At 34.7% G+C, this 18,510-nt stretch overlaps 1 protein-coding gene across 1 annotated transcript in view; it reads right to left on the reverse strand.

Moving 5' to 3' along the window:
* The window catches only part of LOC126830877 (sortilin-related receptor), a 54,742-nt gene that overhangs the window by 17,508 nt on the left and 18,724 nt on the right, over positions 1-18,510 (reverse strand). The window contains exons 14-28 of the mRNA XM_056102849.1: positions 18,303-18,416; positions 16,461-16,583; positions 15,474-15,599; positions 13,888-14,118; positions 13,437-13,580; positions 10,657-10,809; positions 7,429-7,560; positions 6,534-6,674; positions 5,874-6,014; positions 4,759-4,867; positions 4,218-4,387; positions 3,657-3,772; positions 1,068-1,184; positions 605-842; positions 4-102 (exon numbers count right to left, since the gene is read on the reverse strand). Coding sequence (XP_055958824.1) covers positions 4-102; positions 605-842; positions 1,068-1,184; positions 3,657-3,772; positions 4,218-4,387; positions 4,759-4,867; positions 5,874-6,014; positions 6,534-6,674; positions 7,429-7,560; positions 10,657-10,809; positions 13,437-13,580; positions 13,888-14,118; positions 15,474-15,599; positions 16,461-16,583; positions 18,303-18,416 — 2,154 coding nt within the window. The remainder of the gene's footprint in view (positions 1-3; positions 103-604; positions 843-1,067; positions 1,185-3,656; positions 3,773-4,217; positions 4,388-4,758; positions 4,868-5,873; positions 6,015-6,533; positions 6,675-7,428; positions 7,561-10,656; positions 10,810-13,436; positions 13,581-13,887; positions 14,119-15,473; positions 15,600-16,460; positions 16,584-18,302; positions 18,417-18,510) is intronic.

The following is an 18,510-nucleotide window of genomic DNA, read 5'->3' on the forward strand; positions in this document are numbered from 1 at the left end:
TACCTTTAGTTTTAATTTGTTTGTTACCAAAAGGTCCTGGTCCATTTTTGGTGATAGCCTGAATTCTAACATCATAAGAATGTCCTGGACAAAGCTGATCAACTGAAACAGAGACAATACAACAATAATTAAAACAATCAAATTTAATTCTAGTTTCAAATGAGTTGTAAAATATATGATAACCAATACCATGTGGAGTCACTATTCTCAGTTGTTCCGATTTACTAGAATACAGAATGTATATTTTCTGGTGAAAATTTTAAGCTTGTAGGTCAAAATCTCTTAATGTAGTGGCACAATCCAAATCACATGGAAAGATAATCAATGAGATCCTGTTGTCTTTACATAAAACCTGCCCTATTCCACGAAGATTTATTTTCAGTTTTTACCATAAATTGTTATTTATTATTATGACATTATGTGTAAATTATTCTTATTGTGTTATAAAGATAGTTAAAGGTATGCACAATCAAAGACAGGTCCAGTCTGGGTTCCTTTTGTCTTTATTTTTTTATTTTTTTTTTGGGGGGGGGGGGGGGGTAGGGGGGCACTCATACTTCATTTTGTGGGACAAAAAAAATTGGTTTAGTAAGTTTGTACTCACTTTTTATAGAAGGATTAGTTGAAGTGAGAACTCTTTCAGTTACACCATATTCTTTCTCTGTGTACATGATATAAATATTATATTTTGTAGTGGTCTTGACAGGACTCCAATTTATCTGTGCTGTTACGTTAGTGGTTACAACTTTACTTATTTTGACAGCAGCAATGGCAGCTTCTGTGAAAGTAATATTTACTGGAGTTGTTTTATCCCCTTCGCCAGCTGAATTCTGAGCCGTTACCTGAAATAAACATTACAAATTGTTCAGCATCTTTACTTGAAGACACAACAGGATGAATAAGATCCCATAAAATGCTTTGTTCTTAGTTCAAGGATTATCATGTCTTACAATATTTTTAAATTCATATTATAAGTACCGGTACTTAACATGTAATTTCTTATTGAAAGTAGTAATGTCTCCTTCAAACAAATGTTGAATTTGAGAATTCACCCAAAATTGACTTACCCAAATAGAATATTCGTTCTTATTCATCAATTCATCGTCAGTCAGTTTAAATGCTCTACTATTGGCAGCAACAGTAATATGCTTGGTTTCATATGTTTTCAAATTCTTATAATGTACCTAGAAAATACACCATATAAATAATACAGCTCCATTTTGAACGGTCATTTTCAAGTTTTGGGGATCGGTGGTGACAAAAACACCTATAAGTGATGGGCAACTCTGAATTTCGACAAGTTTTCGAAAAAACAAACATTTCGAAGACAGGAGCAGTAACTCAGCAAAATGTTGTTGCTTCCTTCTGAATTTCAGTGGGATTCATCCCAGGGTATTTACAAGGTTTCGGTGATGTGGGGCAGTAACTCTCAAATAAATCTCTGTGTTACTCTTGATTTTTGATATGATCATTAGAAGATTTCTGTGACAGGAGCAGTCATGACTTTGAATTTCAATACTGTTCCTTCTACAAATTACGCAAACAAAAATCAAATCTAAAAAAAAATCTCAAGCACTATAGGTTTCAGTAACAAGAGCAACAACTCAGTAGGGTTCCTCCTAGCTGAACAACAGTAGGATTAACAACAAATTGCTAAAGCTTTTACAAGAATTGTGGATGGACATAGGAGCTGAAAATATGTGGCTAAATTAAAAAAGATATGTTGCCAGGCAACGAAACATACACCCACAGCGGCTAAATCGTCCGAGCGGTCAACAAGGGTTGTTGCATATTTATTCCTTTGTAGGTAATTGGGGGCCTTTACAAGACAGTTCCATACAGATCAGATTATAATTTTTGCTGTTTGAGGGTTCATAGGGTTCTACAAATTGAAACAAGGCTCTCAACTCTGAAAGTAATCTACAGAAATTGTTGAAATTTGACAGGCTTTTTCGTTTCACAAATTTAAATGATGCATATAAATTCCATACATATCGGATGATAACTTTCATCAATCGAGCATTAACAAGGTTGAACAAAGTCAAACAAGGGCAATAACTCTAGTAGTAATAAACAGAAATTGCTGAAATTCAATAGGATTCTTCTCTTTACAAATTTAAATGATGCATGTAAATTTCATACAGATCAGCATATAACTTTTGATGTTAGAGCATTCACAAAGTTCAACAAGTGGAACAAGGGCCATAACTCTAGACGTTATAAACGGAAATTATTGAAATTAAATAGGCTTCTTTGTTTCACTAATTTAAATAATGCACATAAATTTCAGACAGATCGGATGATAACTTTTGCCGTTAGAGCGTTGACAAGGTTCAATAAAGTGAAATAAGGGCCATAACTCTAGACATAATACACAGAAATTGCTGAAGTAATAAACGAAAATTGCTGAAATTCTATAGGCTTCTTCGTTTCCCTAATTTAAATATTGCATATAAATTTCACAAAGATCGGATGTTAACTTTTGGCATTAGAGCGTTCACAAGGTTCAATAAAGTGAAACAAGGGCCATAACTTTAGACATTATAAATGGAAATTATTGAAATTAAATAGGCTTCTTCGTTTCACTAATTTAAATAATGCATATAAATTTCAGAAAGATAGGATGATAACTTTTAGGTTAGTGCATTCACAAGGTTAACCAAAGTGAAACAAGGGCCATAACTCTAGAAGTAATAAACGGAAATTGGTGAAATTCAATAGGCGTCTTCTTTTCCCTAATTTAAATATTGCATATAAATTTCACAAAGATCGGATGTTAACTTTTGGCATTAGAGCGTTCACAAGGTTCAACAAAGTGAAACAATGGCCATAACTCTAGACGTTATAAACGGAAATTATTGAAATTAAATAGGCTTCTTTGTTTCACTAATTTAAATAATGCATATAAATTTCAGAAAGATAGGATGATAATTTTTGGGGTTAGAGTGTTCACAAGGTTAAACAAAGTGAAACAAGGGCCATAACTCTAGAAGTAATAAACGGAAATTGCTGAAATTCAATAGACCTCTTTGTTTCCCTAATTTAAATATTTCATATAAATTTCACAAAGATCGGATGTTAACTTTTGGCATTAGAGCGTTCACAAGGTTCAACAAAGTGAAACAATGGCCATAACTCTAGACATTATATACGGAAATTATTGAAATTAAATAGGCTTCTTCGTTTCACTAATTTAAATAATGCATATAAATTTCAGAAAGATAGGATGATAACTTTTGGGGTTAGAGGGTTTACAAGGTTAAGCAAAGGCCATAACTCTAGAAGTAATAAACGGAAATTGCTGAAATTCAATAGGCTTCTTCGTTTCCCTAATTTTAATATTGCATATAAATTTCACATAGATCGGATGATAACTTTTGGCATTAGAGCGTTCTTCATCTCACTAATGTAAACAACATATATCAATTTTAAAACAATTAAATGATAACTTTTGGCGTAAGAGCGTTCACAAGAAATTGTGGACGATGGACGGACCGACGGCAATATACGTCCACATTTCTATGTGGGCGTATAAAAAGCATAGTAAAGTTTATATGCTATATTTATAAAAGCAGAGGAAATTAACAATGCTTCAATGAATATTTTGATCAAAAGAAATGTTTTGTGGCCCTGGATATAATATCTAAATATCTTACCTCATAACTATTTATTTTTCCATTTGGATTTTTTGGCTTATCCCAGGTTAATGATACAGCAGTCACACCATCAGTAGAGGATTGGACACAATGGTAATTGGACGGTTTTGAAGAAGCTTAAATGTATCAAATATATTTTTAAACCTCTTAGTGTAAATGATGACAGTAAACACAGACTATCCTAATTATGAAAAAAGCTGTTCATAATCTTGGAAATATCATGTGAGCATGCAAATTACAGGAGAAAATATGCAAAATTTCTATCTCTGGATTATACTTCACCTGTCTTTCAACAAGTGATTTTGGCTTTCCTTTTTATTAAATCAAATAAATACATTAATAGTTGATGATTTATTCCTTGATAATTAATGCACAATAATATTCTAAATGGACCCATAATTTTAATTGTTAAACTGTGGTAATCACTATTTCAACAAGCATGAAAAATTGGGCGTATAAAAACAAAATAAATTCAAAAACAAGAACCATGATCACAGACCACAGTTATTTTTTTCAGGATAAAAATATAATTTTTTAAAAAAAGAACAGAATGTGACCTACCTGCCTCATAAGTTTTAACTTTACCAATTTTTGCAGCACTATTTGCGATATTATCAGAAGTCACAACATATACAGTCCACATATAACGGGTGTCAGGATGGAGATTTTTTATGGTATACAGAGAACTAGACACTGTTATGTTTCTACCAGAACTATTATTATCAGCTTCCCTGATATAAAAATCATGTATGTTAAGCGCTGTTTCATTCTTAATATCGGATCTGATTAGACTACTTGGTGTAGAAAATTAGGATGTTAAACCACATTTCATTTGTAATATAAAAGGAAATGTAAAGGAATGTGCCAAGTTGATTGTCAACACAATAATTCTTCATCCACAATGCTAGGAAGGAGAATTTTGCCCATACAGTGGCATTTAATTTTGAATTTCAACTTTTTACATTCATGACAATGTATACACTACCATCTAAATGACAAAGCAACAGTTCTAATGTTAGCATTCTAAGAGTGTCGCAAACAGTGTTAAAATGAAGTTCAAAAGAGTAGCAAGTTTAAAAGTTAGATATTTACATGTACTTACCACACAGAGACAATGTAATGTGCTACATTTGGCGGAGGAACCCATTCTATAGACAAAGAGTTTGATGTTACATTTACAAAATGTAACAATGATACCTTCTGATTGTGAGCTATAAATAATAATAACAAAGGATATTAACTCCTGATTCTCATTTTACTAACAATCTTGAAGACTATTCAATTAATCAGCCCAGTCTCTAACTCAATATTATCCAAAATCTTCGACATTGAAAACACAAATTATTTGTCAATTTAAATCTACATTGATGTTGTGATCTTACCGGGAAAAGATGGGCTTCTAATATCCAATATTTAAGACAAAATAAACATTTTACCATTGGTACACGAATCGTGTTCTATAATGCGTTTCAGTGCCATTTGTAACAAGTCACTCGAAGAATGAGGCTAGACATATTTCACAAGTCATGTCAAACGGTGACCCCATATTCTTATCTGGGGAGCATGCGCAATAAACACTATCAGTGTAGACTGGAATAATCAGATGCTAGAGATTGCCATTTGATTGACACTTCTGGCATATTTCACCGAACATAACTGATTTGAAATTAGAGTAAAAATGGAAACGATTAAATGTAATTCTGTTTTTATACATTCATATTACAATATTATATGCATTGCGAGCCATTTGTGTCAATTTCTAGGTCCCAAATATTAGCGATTTAGCTCCTTTAATATATATCTTTGCATATCTTTGACACTGTGTGGTAGACAATTATGTCAGTTACATCTGTAAACAAAATCTCTCCCGACAAAAAGATCTCTTTTAGAGGCATTTAATAACTGAATAGAGCAATAAACTATAACACAAGCTTATGGAAGAACAATTACTGATCTATTTGGTCGACGTTTCAAAGAGTATTCTCTCAAGTTTTCAAGCAAGTACTTGTTCTTCCATAAGTATGTGTTATAATTTATTAATGATGTGCTAATAAAGTATCTCAGATTTCAGTCAGTAAATCATGTGCCAACTTGTTTCATTTATATTCTTAGAGGACAATGTTAACACACAACAAAATGTTTAATTAATGACAAAAAGATCTAAAATTTCTAGGAACAGAATCCAAAGTGGAAAAGGAAGTGAAGGAAGCTACTTACTTAGACATCTTGGTAATTCTTCATCACTGCCGTCTGGACATTGTCTGATGTTATCACATGTATAAGGCCATAATATACACATGTCCAGACAACTATAGTACACTTTTGGATCACATATATTTGGTTTTTGACTACTTGTTGCTGTAATAATCCATCAATAAAATATATTTACTTGAAATGGCCAACCCACTTTGATTAGGGTCAAAAACTTGGTTATGTGTGCAATACTAGAGAGAGAGAGAAATGGGGTTTAACGTCCACTCAACACAAACTACGTCATTTCAGGACTAACATATGGTTCAATTTTATTTCTTTAGCAGTGGGAGGAAACCGGAGGACCCGGAGAAAACCCACAAGGTTGGACAGGTGACCCTACTCCTTGTCTCGTACAACCGAGGATTCGAAACCACCCCAGTTGACTCAATGATACAGCACGCACGTGCTAACCATTCAGTCACCCACCCCCGTGCAATACGAGGAGAAGCATTTGGACTATACATATTGATATAAAACCTCAGATCAAACCAATTCAATACTTTATTTCAACCCATATCAATTATGTTTAGCTCCTTCAAATTACAAAATATTTTTGGGTTTGGAAATATTGCCACATTTAATTTTTCTACAGAGATGGTATATAAGATTATTTCAATATTTTACCTGGCGTTGTGTGTCCAGGACAGTTGTGCTCATCACTTCCATCAGCACATTGTGCAATACCATCACATTTCAGTGTTTTATAAAGACACCCTTCACTGTATTGACATGAAAAAACATCTGAACCAACACAAGGAGTTGTATCTGCAAAAATTTCAAAGACAAATAAAATGAAATGAAATGGGGTTTTAACATCTTCCTGTTCTGCTCCAACTAGACTAATGAAGACGGAAATTTCAAAGACAACAATCGTTAATTAAAGACCCTTTTAAAGCAATTGTATGACTTTTATCATAGAAGACATGATGGTTTTATAAAGTTCCATTAGGCCTCTAAACAAGATTTAACAATTGTTGTTGTTCTTAGAGTAAAAATAAACAAATTTTAAAAAATATGCTCCCTGAGAACTCTTGCCATTTTCTCCAGCTTCAAAACAAAAAAAAGTTTGCGAAAATCAGATTCAAGATAGGGGCTGAAAATCAATTTCAAGCGTTTTTGCAAAAAATCAAATAAGGTGGACAAACAGTTAAAAATATTATTGAACAAGGTCTCTAAAAAAGGAAAGATAATATTTTGGACTAAAATCACAATATGTTATTTTCATTCTATTTTCAAAATGAAGAGACAAATTCATGTCAAAAATGAAAACTTGACGAAAATCTGCTGAAAAATATGGACAATCTATGTTCATGTATATTAAGTAAATAATTCCACAGAGACCAACACAATCTATGATGGCAGAATGTTTGCACCATGCACAGCTTTGGCAGCAACTACTGACTAAAATTAACCAAAAAAAAAATAACAAATTTTTTTTGAAAACAAAATGTGTTTCGGTACTTTTGTTAATTAGTTTTCTTACATACAAAGTAAACTAAATATTCAAATATATACTAACCTTCACAGTTGCTTTCATCTTCACCATGAGGGCAATCTTTGTCTCCGTCACATATCCACGATTCCCAAACACAATGACGTTCCGATGAGGAAGATTGGTTACAATGATACTGGTATTTTTGACAAGTCATAGCTGGATAATAGATAAAGTAAACATAAGTGTAATATAAAAGATGCATTATCACTTTCACCAAGAAAAATAAATATAATTAATTTAATATAATACATAATACAAAACTTAGGATCACCTATTATTGAAAATGTAAACAAGAAACAGTTAAAACTCCTCAAAAACCACACAATTTTGATAACTCCCAGAAAGTATATGCGTTCAATTCTATGCAGTATTTACAAAGATACAATGACTTGAATATTTCTCAACATTCATCAACCTCTGTAGAAGATATAAATAAGCCAGCCCCACCTACATGTATAAGTGTCCTGTAAAAATATTTGATGGGCCTCTTTTTAACCAAATAAGTTGATATTTTGTTATTGTTTTCATACTGTTAATTATTGTTCAAAAAATGCAAATGACAATGAAAATTTAAATGTCTCCATCACAGCAATGTATAGGCAGATTGTATCTAGTTGGAACATCCCTGATGTGACTGTATCGAAAATAAACCAGCGGCTGCCAGGCAGGATACGCCCACATTTTCGAGAGATGGATAGAGAACAAGCTAACAAGAAAGTGATTTTTCCTACAATCAAGGGCCATAATTCAGGAAATTACAATTCGATATGCGCAAATATCGAAAGGAACTGAACGAACGGCAGCCATTTTGTCTGTCAATACATTTTTTTAAATCGGATAAAAATTATGACCTCTATAGGATCCACAAGCTAAAAACGCAATTTTTCGTACAATCAGGGGCCATAATTCAGGAAGTTTCGGTCCGATATGTGCGAATATCGAAAGGAACCAAGATCTTTGGGTTATAAACTTACATTTCAAGTTTGAACAAAATCGGATAAAAATTGTGACCTCTATAGGGTCCACAACGTTGATATAACATATTCTTATGCTATTCCAGAACGAACGGCGGCCATTTTGTCTGTCAATTTTGGGCCGATTTTCACGAAATTCAAACTCAGTCGTCCTTAGGGTGTAACGGTGATATAATAATACGTTTTTTTAAATCGGATAAAAATTATGACCTCTATAGGGTCCACAAGCTAAAAACGCGATTTTTCGTACAACCAGGGGCCATAATTCAGGAAATTACGGTCCGATATGCGCGAATATCGAAAGGAACTGAGATCTTTGGGTTATAAACTTACATTTCAAGTTTCAACAAAATCGGATAAAAATTGTGACCTCTATAGGGTCCACAACCTTGATATACCATTTTCTTAAGCTATTTGAGAACGAACGGTGGCCATATTGTCTATCAATTTTGGGCCGATTTTCACGAAATTCGAATTCAGTCCTCCCTAGTGTGTAACGGTGATATAATAATACGTTTTTTTAAATCGGGTAAAAATTATGACTTCTATAGGGTCCACAAGCTAAAAACGTGATTTTTCGTACAATCAGGGGCCATAATTCAGGAAGTTACGGTCCGATATGCACGAATATCGAAAGGAACCGAGATCTTTGGGTTATAAACTTAAATTTCAAGTTTCAACAAAATCGGATAAAAATTGTGACCCCTATAGGGACCACAACCTTGATATACCATATTCTTACGCTATTTGGGAACGAATGGTGGCCATTTTGTCTGTCAATTTTGGGCAAATTTTCACGAATTTCAAACTCATTCATCCTTAGGGTGTAACGGTGATATAATAGAACGGTTTTTTAAATCGGATAAAAATTATGACTTCTATAGGGTCCACAAGCTAAAAACGTGATTTTTCGTACAATCATGGGCCATAATTCAGGAAGTTACGGTCCAATATGCACGAATATCGAAAGGAACCGAGATCTTTGGGTTATAAACTTACATTTCAAGTTTCAACAAAATCGGATAAAAATTGTGACCTCTATAGGGTCCACAACCTTGATATACCATATTCTTACGCTATTTGGGAACGAACGGCAGCCATTTTGTCTGTCAATTTTGGGCCGATTTTCACGAAATTCGAACTCAGTCATCCTTAGGGTGTAACGGTGATATAATAGAACGTTTTTTTAAATCAGATAAAAATTATGACTTCTATAGGGTCCACAAGCTAAAAACGTGATTTTTCGTACAATCAGGGGCCATAATTCAGGAAGTTACTGTCCGATATGCGCGAATATCGAAAGGAACTGAGATCTTTGGGTTATAAACTTACATTTCAAGTTTCAAGAAAATCGGATCAAAATTGTGACCTCTATAGGGTCCACAAGCTAAAAACGTGATTTTTCGTACAAACAGGGGCCATAATCCATGAAGTTTCAATCCGATACATGCCAATATCGAAAGCAGCCGAGATCTTTTGGGGATAAACCTATATTTCATGTTTCGTCGAAATCGGATAAGAATTGTGACCTGTAGAGAGTCCACAAACAATTGTGGACGGACGGACAGGGGCGACGGCATAATACGTCCACATGAAAATGTGGGCGTATAAAAATTAATGGCAAAAAGCATATCTGTCAAAACAGGATATTCAGAATAACTGTAGACTCAACAAATCATCGAAAATACAAGCATTGATCTACACTACTGAGATTAAGGTATTTTCATCAATGCCTTGAAAACCACAGACAAATTTGAATGGCTCATAGTCATATTGAAAGTTAAAACATATATAATATCTAATAAGATGGATTGACAATTTTGTCTCGAATATTGCAATCTATTTTGAAGTTAAAGTTTTTTCTTTAACCGAGTCATCGAACCATGTGAATTGAACTAAAAAAAAAAAATTTTTAATCTTAGTGACGGCTTAGCGGTTTTGTCTCAAAGTTGTCATTCAAACTATTTTAATCATGTAACTAGGTCTCCATCAATGCCTTGTTACCAATTTTAAGAATAAGAATACAAATTGACATAATGGATATTGACTACCCTGGTTCCTTGGCCAAAACTGAAGAGCATCCCATACAAGGACATCCCGAAACCAGTGAAAACTAATGTTCCTGAGACTAGCTCAATATGACCAAGTAATGTGAATATCTCTATGTATTGTAGGACTGCATACTAGTTCTTGGGGACAGTTTCAGGCATTGTAAGTAGGACTATTGTTGTCCGGATTTAGGCCTTCCAGGTTCCAAATAATAATAAAATATTCTTACTGCATTCAAATTCATCAGAGTTGTCACTGCAATCATCAATACCATTACATCTTTGTGACGAGTGTAAACATTGACCATTACGACACACAAATTCATCATTAAAGCAATCATGCCCAGGTGTTGTAATCGGTAATGATGTAGTAGAAATCAGACCTGTAATAGTAAACATATTTAATATTGTCAATTTTTGTGAATCTAGAAATGTAGACAGGGCTTGTCCAACCCTTTTCACCGGCAAGTATCAAAGTTGTCCATGCTTAATCTAATATAATTGTCAAGAAATCGCAAAATGGAAGGTGTTCTTTTAAAAATCTATTATCAAGTTTTATTAATAAAGTAGCTCTTGACCATAATAAATGGAAAAATCAAGGACCAATGTTTCACTGGGAATGGAAAGGACTAAAGAAAAAAGATGATATAAATGCAGTTTGAGCAATAGAGTCCTTCATTCATCCATGACCACTTTCAATAGACGTCTGTTATTTTAAAAATGGTTCAGATGTAGTTCTCAACAAAATATAGGACCAAATCAATAAAGAAAACAAGTTCTAAGAATAAAACACTCAATCAGAAATATGGGCAACACACTTGATCAGAAATGGAGTTTTGTTACAGTCCTACCAGTCCCAATGACAGAAAGTGTGTGGGTAAAACCAGCGGCTGCCAGGCAGGATACGTCCACATTTTGCAAGAGATGGATAGAGAACAAGCTAAATACAAAAATGATTTTTTGTACAATCAGGGGCCATAATTCAGAAAGTTATGGTCTGAAATGCACAAATATCAAAAGGGGCTGAGATTTTTGAAATATAAAGATATGTTTTAAGTTTCATCAAAATTGGATAAAAATTGTGACCTCTAGAGAGTCCAAACCTTTGAATTACATACTTGATGGGTAGTTTCATTTCGATTTTCCCGAAATTCCAATTCAACCTTCATTATGGTGGAATGGTGATCTAAACGTTTTTTAAAATCGAAAAAAAAATTCTGACCACTAGAGAATCCACAAGCTAAAAATGCAATTTTTCGACCAATCAGGGGCCATAATCCAGGATGTTACGATCCGATATGCACGAATATCGAAAGGAACCAAGATCTTTGGGTTATAAACATACATTTCAAGTTTCATCAAAATTGTGACCTCTAGAGTTTCCACAAGCTAAAAACACGATTTTTCGTACAATCAGGGGCTATAATTCACGAAGTTGCAATCCAATATGCGCGAATATCAAAAGCAACCAAGATCTTTGGGTTATAAACATGCATTTCAAGTTTCATCAAAATTGGCACAAAATTGTGACCTCCAGAGGGTCCACAACCTTGATATACCAGATGTTTACACTATTTGCGTACGAGGGGCGGCCATTTTGTCTGGCAGTTTTGGTCCGATTTTCACGAAATTCGAACTCAACCTTCATTACGGTGTAACGGTGATATAATCAAACGTTTTTTTTAAATCGGATAATAATTGTGACCTCCAAAGGGATCACAAGCCAAAAACGTGATTTTTCGTACAATCAGGGGCCATAATTCAGGAAGTTACAATCCGATATGCGTAAATATCGAGAGAAACCAAGATCTTTGGGTTATAAACATGCATTTTAAGTTTCATCAAAATCGGATCAAAATTGTGACCTCTAGAGTGTCCACAAGCTAAAAACGTGATTTTTCGTACAATCAGGGGCTATAATCCAGGGTCCTATACATGCCAATATCAAAAGGAACTAAGATCTTAGGGAGATAAACCTATATTTCAAGTTTCGTTGAAATCGGATAAAAATTGTGTCCTGACGGAAGGACAAACAGGGACGACGGCATAATACGTTCACATGAAAATGTGGGCTTATAAAAATGATGTAATCAAACAACAAATGTGACCCATGCTGGCAAAATGAATCAGATGCGCAAATACTAAAAATGAGATACAGAACAACAAGTGTAAATATTGATTTTGATCGAAATTGAGATTTTTACAAAAATTAGTATATAAATATACTACCTATCGACCCAAAAGATCAATATAGCAATAAAACATTTTAAAACATCTTTATTTGGGTGTTTTGTAAGAGTACCGAATTCATAAATCTGTTTTTTCTTTTAACATTCTCAGTGAAATTAGTTACTTTTCTCCGCTCGCAGTGGGATGACAGGTCAACCATCTTACACAATACTTGGCATCGTTGTAAAGCGGTGAATCTCTAGTTTATAAATATGATCAAAGTATTGCTGATGAATTCATTGTGAATGAATACAAACAAGTTTTAAACCCCCTACAAAACATAAACAAACCCAGCTTGTTGCTATGCATTCCATATAATTTGTTTGCTGATTGGCCCAGACACTCCCGTTCAAAGAATTATGGTATCATGGCTGTCTCGAGGCTCAAGCTGGCGATAGAAATTTGATTTGGGCGATAATGAGAAGTGGCAGAGAAAAAAACTTTAAAATTCTGATCGTGTCTAGAATGCCGTTGAATGTTAACAAACACCACATGGCAGCATACCGCTAATGTAAATTAATCATCAAGCGGATCATGTCATGGAGATTTAAAGTAATTATTTTGAAGGCATTGAGATGTAGAATGGGAAAATACCAATAACACAATTTTCAAAATTTCCTCATTGCGACTCTGTTTGCCATCTTGGGTCACAAATATCTATCAACTGTGGTGATTGGTGGGGATGTAGCTTTATGGCCTAATATTATCAATTTCACTCTTCTGTCACACTTGCCGAACGTTCAAACGAGGCTGTGCAAGATTTATTTGTTTAGCATCTTACCACAATCTTCTTCATCAGAGTTATCCCCACAGTCGTTGATTCCATTACAAAGAGATGAATAGGAAATACAGAACGAATTATTACATCTCCACTCACTGCATGTTCTTGGTTTAGTTGAAGTTTGTGGTGGTATGGTTGTCATTGCTGAAAATAATATTGAGTTCAGCATTACTTAAAAGATACATTATGGACGTCATTCAAATATATATAATGAGAAATAGATATATTGAAAATTTCAGTCAAATTACTTTATTCTGAGCGTATTTATGAGTGGATCAATTTGACTGAAATTTTCAGAAAGTTCCATTTACATTATCTAGTTTTTAACTATTATAGTGAGAACTGCCAGCTCTTTATCTAATCTCCCATAATGTATCTTTAATATTCTTCAAATTAAATTAATCAAGAATTTGCGCAAAATAGAAATAAATATTAGCAAAAGAACACTTACTGCAATTTTCTTCATCACTGCTATCTGTGCAATCTTCCTCTGAATCACAAACCCACGTTCGAAATATGCATTGACGTCCAGAAGTACATTTATATTTCCATGGACTGCAACTAATGTTTCCACAATCAGTTTCATCACTGCTGTCATCACAATCTGCTATTCCATCACATCGTTGATTGTTATTAACACATTGACCACTGCTACAGTTGAATTCCAATGACCGGCATCTGTCTAAATAGAAAATAATTCAATATCTGTTTATCAAAAAAACCCAACATACACAGACCATTAATGTCATAAACCAAATTTCTGGTTCATGGAATTAATGTGACCTGAACTGAAGATAGTAGCCATAGATATGTACTGAATACCATCTGCCATTGCTAATAACTGTATTTTCTGTAGGCTTAACACTGGTTATGAGATAAAAACATCAGAGTTCAAAAATATATTTGGCGATGAATAAATCCAATGAAAAATATCTGATATTAATTATGCATTCTGCAAGAGCTAATCTGCCTATTGCAGGTCTTTCTTTAGGCCTCAAATCATCTAAATTATTAATAAACATTTATTAACATGACAAGACCATAATCAACTCTAGATGCCATCTGATGGGTACGATTTTAAACAGATTTGAATCCAATCTGCGATTCAATGGCTGTTCATGATTAACACTAAAAAGGGATAACCAAGACTTTGTTTATTATCATAACAACGGTAGTAATGACCATCAAGGCTAGCCTAAAATATATTTGCTAATATCTAGGTTCAGAGTGAAGCAATTTGACAGAAATTTTCAGCATATTCTCTTTACATTATCTATTTATTAAACATGCATTATGCAAGAGCTAAATCTGCCTATTGCAGGTCTTTCTTTAGGCCTGAAATGTATTCTAAAGTATTAATTAGACATTAATTAACTAATCCAGGCCTTAATCAACTCTCGATGGCATCAGATTTCTCCGATATTAAATAGATTAGAATGGTTCAGCGATACTTTGATTTAATCAAATATGGAGGACCGAGACTTAGCTTCGATCAACCAGTACGGTGGTTGAAATCATTGCACACGTCTGTCAAACCTTCAAAGGCTAATATCTTCGCTTGCAATAGAGTAATTTGAATGAAAGTTTCAAATTATTCATTTTACATCATCTACTTTCGAAATATTATAGTAAGAATGGCTAGTTTTTTATCTAAATCTTACATAATGTATCTTTTAACTATTATAGCGAGAAGTGTCAGCCCTTTATCTGATTCTCAATAATAACCCTTTAATATTATAGTATAAGCAAAGTCTGAGGTCCAGGTTATCTTTAAGGATTTGATGATATATTTGGACTAAAAGCTTATTAAAACTAATTAATCTATCAAAAGTGTGTTTCAAATCCCTCACAAGAAACTTCGCAAAGCAGTAGAAATCTATTACAAGCAGCCTTAATTGTCACATGACTTGGTTTATGGAAGGCCCACTTTTAGCTTGTAATTGTTATTATTTTATTTACCATATATATGAAATAACTACACTATAAATACTTTTGTGGGAATGCATCTTTAATGGAAAATATTTATTATATTCTTACTTTCATAAACACATGATGTTTCATCAGATCCATCGTGACAATCGTCATCATAGTCACATCTCCAAGATTTTAAAATACAACGCCCATTACTACACCGGAACTGACTGTCTGTGCAATTAGGATAAACTGAAAATATACCACATGTATTCATATTTACAAAGAAGAATAAAACAAGGAAATGCTGAAAATTTAGTGATCAGATTGTGCAAAAAATTCTCCAAAATAAACTGTAACACAGTTTAGAAATCAATCGGATGATAACTTTAGCCTAAGTATCCAGAAGAATTTTTAACAATGGTTAATTATTTGAAATTGTTGGAAAACACTGTGTATATATTTCAAGTGCATCAAATCATACGTTTAGCTTCTGGAGCAACAAAAAGAAATATGGGACCATATTATTCAATCAAGATGTGCATCTTTGGAATGAAAAAAGTTCTCAGAGCCTTTGACTCATAATAACCAGTTTTATTTACTGAAGTATATCTGGGATTTCTCATTTCAATCTAACATTTTTACCATCGACTTTCATCAGAAAAGCAGTAAGGGAGTAGTTTTTTTACACACTGGAATAATTTGGACAGCATTTTTGTATAATTGAAATGAAATGGGATTTAGCGTCTTCTGTTACAACTGGGCTAGTGAAGACGGGCATATGCCATACAGTGTGCTATGAGGAAAATTTTTCCCACCCTCGGCGCTACGGCCTACTCTTATATCCAATTGACAAGGGATCTTTTAGGTGCACTCCAATGTGTCCACAAGAACTCAGTTTTTTGTACTATTCAAACGACTAGACAGCTGTCCTTGTCAGGCCCTTTGTCCTGCACCAGTGATGAGGGGAAACCACGCCAGAAATCCAGATGAACTTTCTCAGCCAACATCATGATAAAATCTGTGACCTACAGGCTAGCGAGCCAGCATCTTACTCACTTAACCACTGTGCCTCCCTTACTTGTATAAAATACAGTATACTACTATACTTACTTCTAGTACAGTTCGCTTCATCAGAATTGTCATTACAATCATCTTCATAATCACAATGCCAATGTCTAGGTATACATCGTCCACTTGCACAAGTGAACTGATCATGACTACATGTAGAATAAGCTGTAATATTATAAGCATTGTGTTGTAATACAAAAGTAAATACCATGCAGTGAATATGCTAATACATATACAGTCAATCCAGCAAATTAACAAGGGAAAGGACTAAATTGGTCAGTTCCTGGAGTCACTCTCTTAATATACTATTCAAAAAAAGTAGGGGATATTTGATTTTGGGGGCATAATACTAAAATATGCAAATGACTACGAAAAAAGTCACTATAGAACCTAACAGAAGAAACATTTCAAGTTACATGTGACGCCCAAACGCACCAATAGCTACCGCATGGAATGCATGTGATGCTTGGGATCATCATGGGGGTCCAACCCAAGATTTGCACGACTCTGACTTTGAATGTTACAGTCATTGTGGCATTGAATTCCAGGGTGGAAACATCAGTTTAATTGTTTTAGTGACCAGAAAACAAATTTTGATATGCGTGGGCTTACCCAAAATGAAAGGTTACGTGCCCTTGGCATGCTACAGATCGGCACAACACAGGCGGTTGTGGCGCGGACGATGAATGTTTCTCAGTCTGTCATAAGCAGGCTATGGTCCAGATACCGTGATACACAATCTGTACAGGACAGACCACGCTCAGGTCGACCAAGGGCGACAACTCAAGCCCAGGATCGATTTATCCGTACCTTGGCCTTGAGAAATCGTGTCATCACAGCAAATCAGATCAGCGCTCGTCTTCAAACAGACACTGGTGTGAGAGTGAGTGGCCAGACGATTCGGAATCGACTGCATAGGGGTCACCTTCGCGCACGACGTCCTCGCGTGATCCCTTGTTTGAGAGATCATCACATTCAGGCAAGACGTCGTTGGTGTAGGGATCGTCAACACTGGGATAATCGACGCTGGAGCAATGTGATGTTTTCAGATGAGTCAAGGTTCACTGTTGATTTTTTGGACAGACGTAGGAGGGTGTGGCATCGTCGAAACGAGCGCTTCCAAGACGTTAACGTCATCAGACATGATCGATTTGGGGGTGGTTCTGTTATGGTGTGGGGAGGCATCACTGTTGCTGAAAGAACGGCTTTACATGTTGTTGCAGGGCGTGTTACAGGCCAGTACTACCGGGACAACATCTTGGCAGTCCATGTTGTGCCGTTCGCACGACGTCATGGCCGCCGTTTTATCTTCCAGGATGACAACGCAAGATGTCACAGGGCCAGGATCGTTACAGGTTACCTCCAACAACAGAACATCACCACATTACCTTGGCCAGCACTGAGTCCCGACCTCTCCCCCATCGAGCATGTCTGGGACATGCTTGGACAGAGGTTACGTCAACGTCAACAACGTCCTGCCAATGTCCAAGAACTTGCTGCTGCGTTGCAACAGGAATGGGACAATCTGGACCAAAATGACCTTAGACGTCTCATTAGGAGTATGCCACGTCGGATCAATGCTTGTTTGGCAAACAGAGGAGGATTTACCCGTTACTGACTTGGTTGTGATGCTGTGGTAACTTTGCTGTTTGACCCCGGGTATCATTTTACCCTTATAATGGTCAGTCTGTGCCTTACTTAGTCTAACGATCATTTGGAATAAATCGATGAATGTGAACTTCATTTCATTTTGTCATTTGTTTCCTCGTCAGTTTCATTAGGTGACTTTAATAACACTTAAAAATCAAATATCCCCTACTTTTTTTGAATAGTATATTATATAGTTGATTTAGGATTATTCACAAAACATTTATTTTTACTTACGACAATCCTTTTCATCTGTATCATCTCCGCAATCGTTGTCATGGTCACATTTCCATGTTAATGGTATACACAGTGAATTACTACAAGTCAACTGATTTGCAGAACATGTAGTACCTAAATATATTTTTAAAAAAAAATAAATCCTCATTATCTTATTCTAAAAACAGTGAAAAATACTGGTTGTATTTACTTACTGTACCTGAACATC

This window comes from Patella vulgata, chromosome 8, assembly GCF_932274485.2.
Source record: "Patella vulgata chromosome 8, xgPatVulg1.2, whole genome shotgun sequence".
Lineage (NCBI taxonomy): Eukaryota > Metazoa > Mollusca > Gastropoda > Patellidae > Patella > Patella vulgata.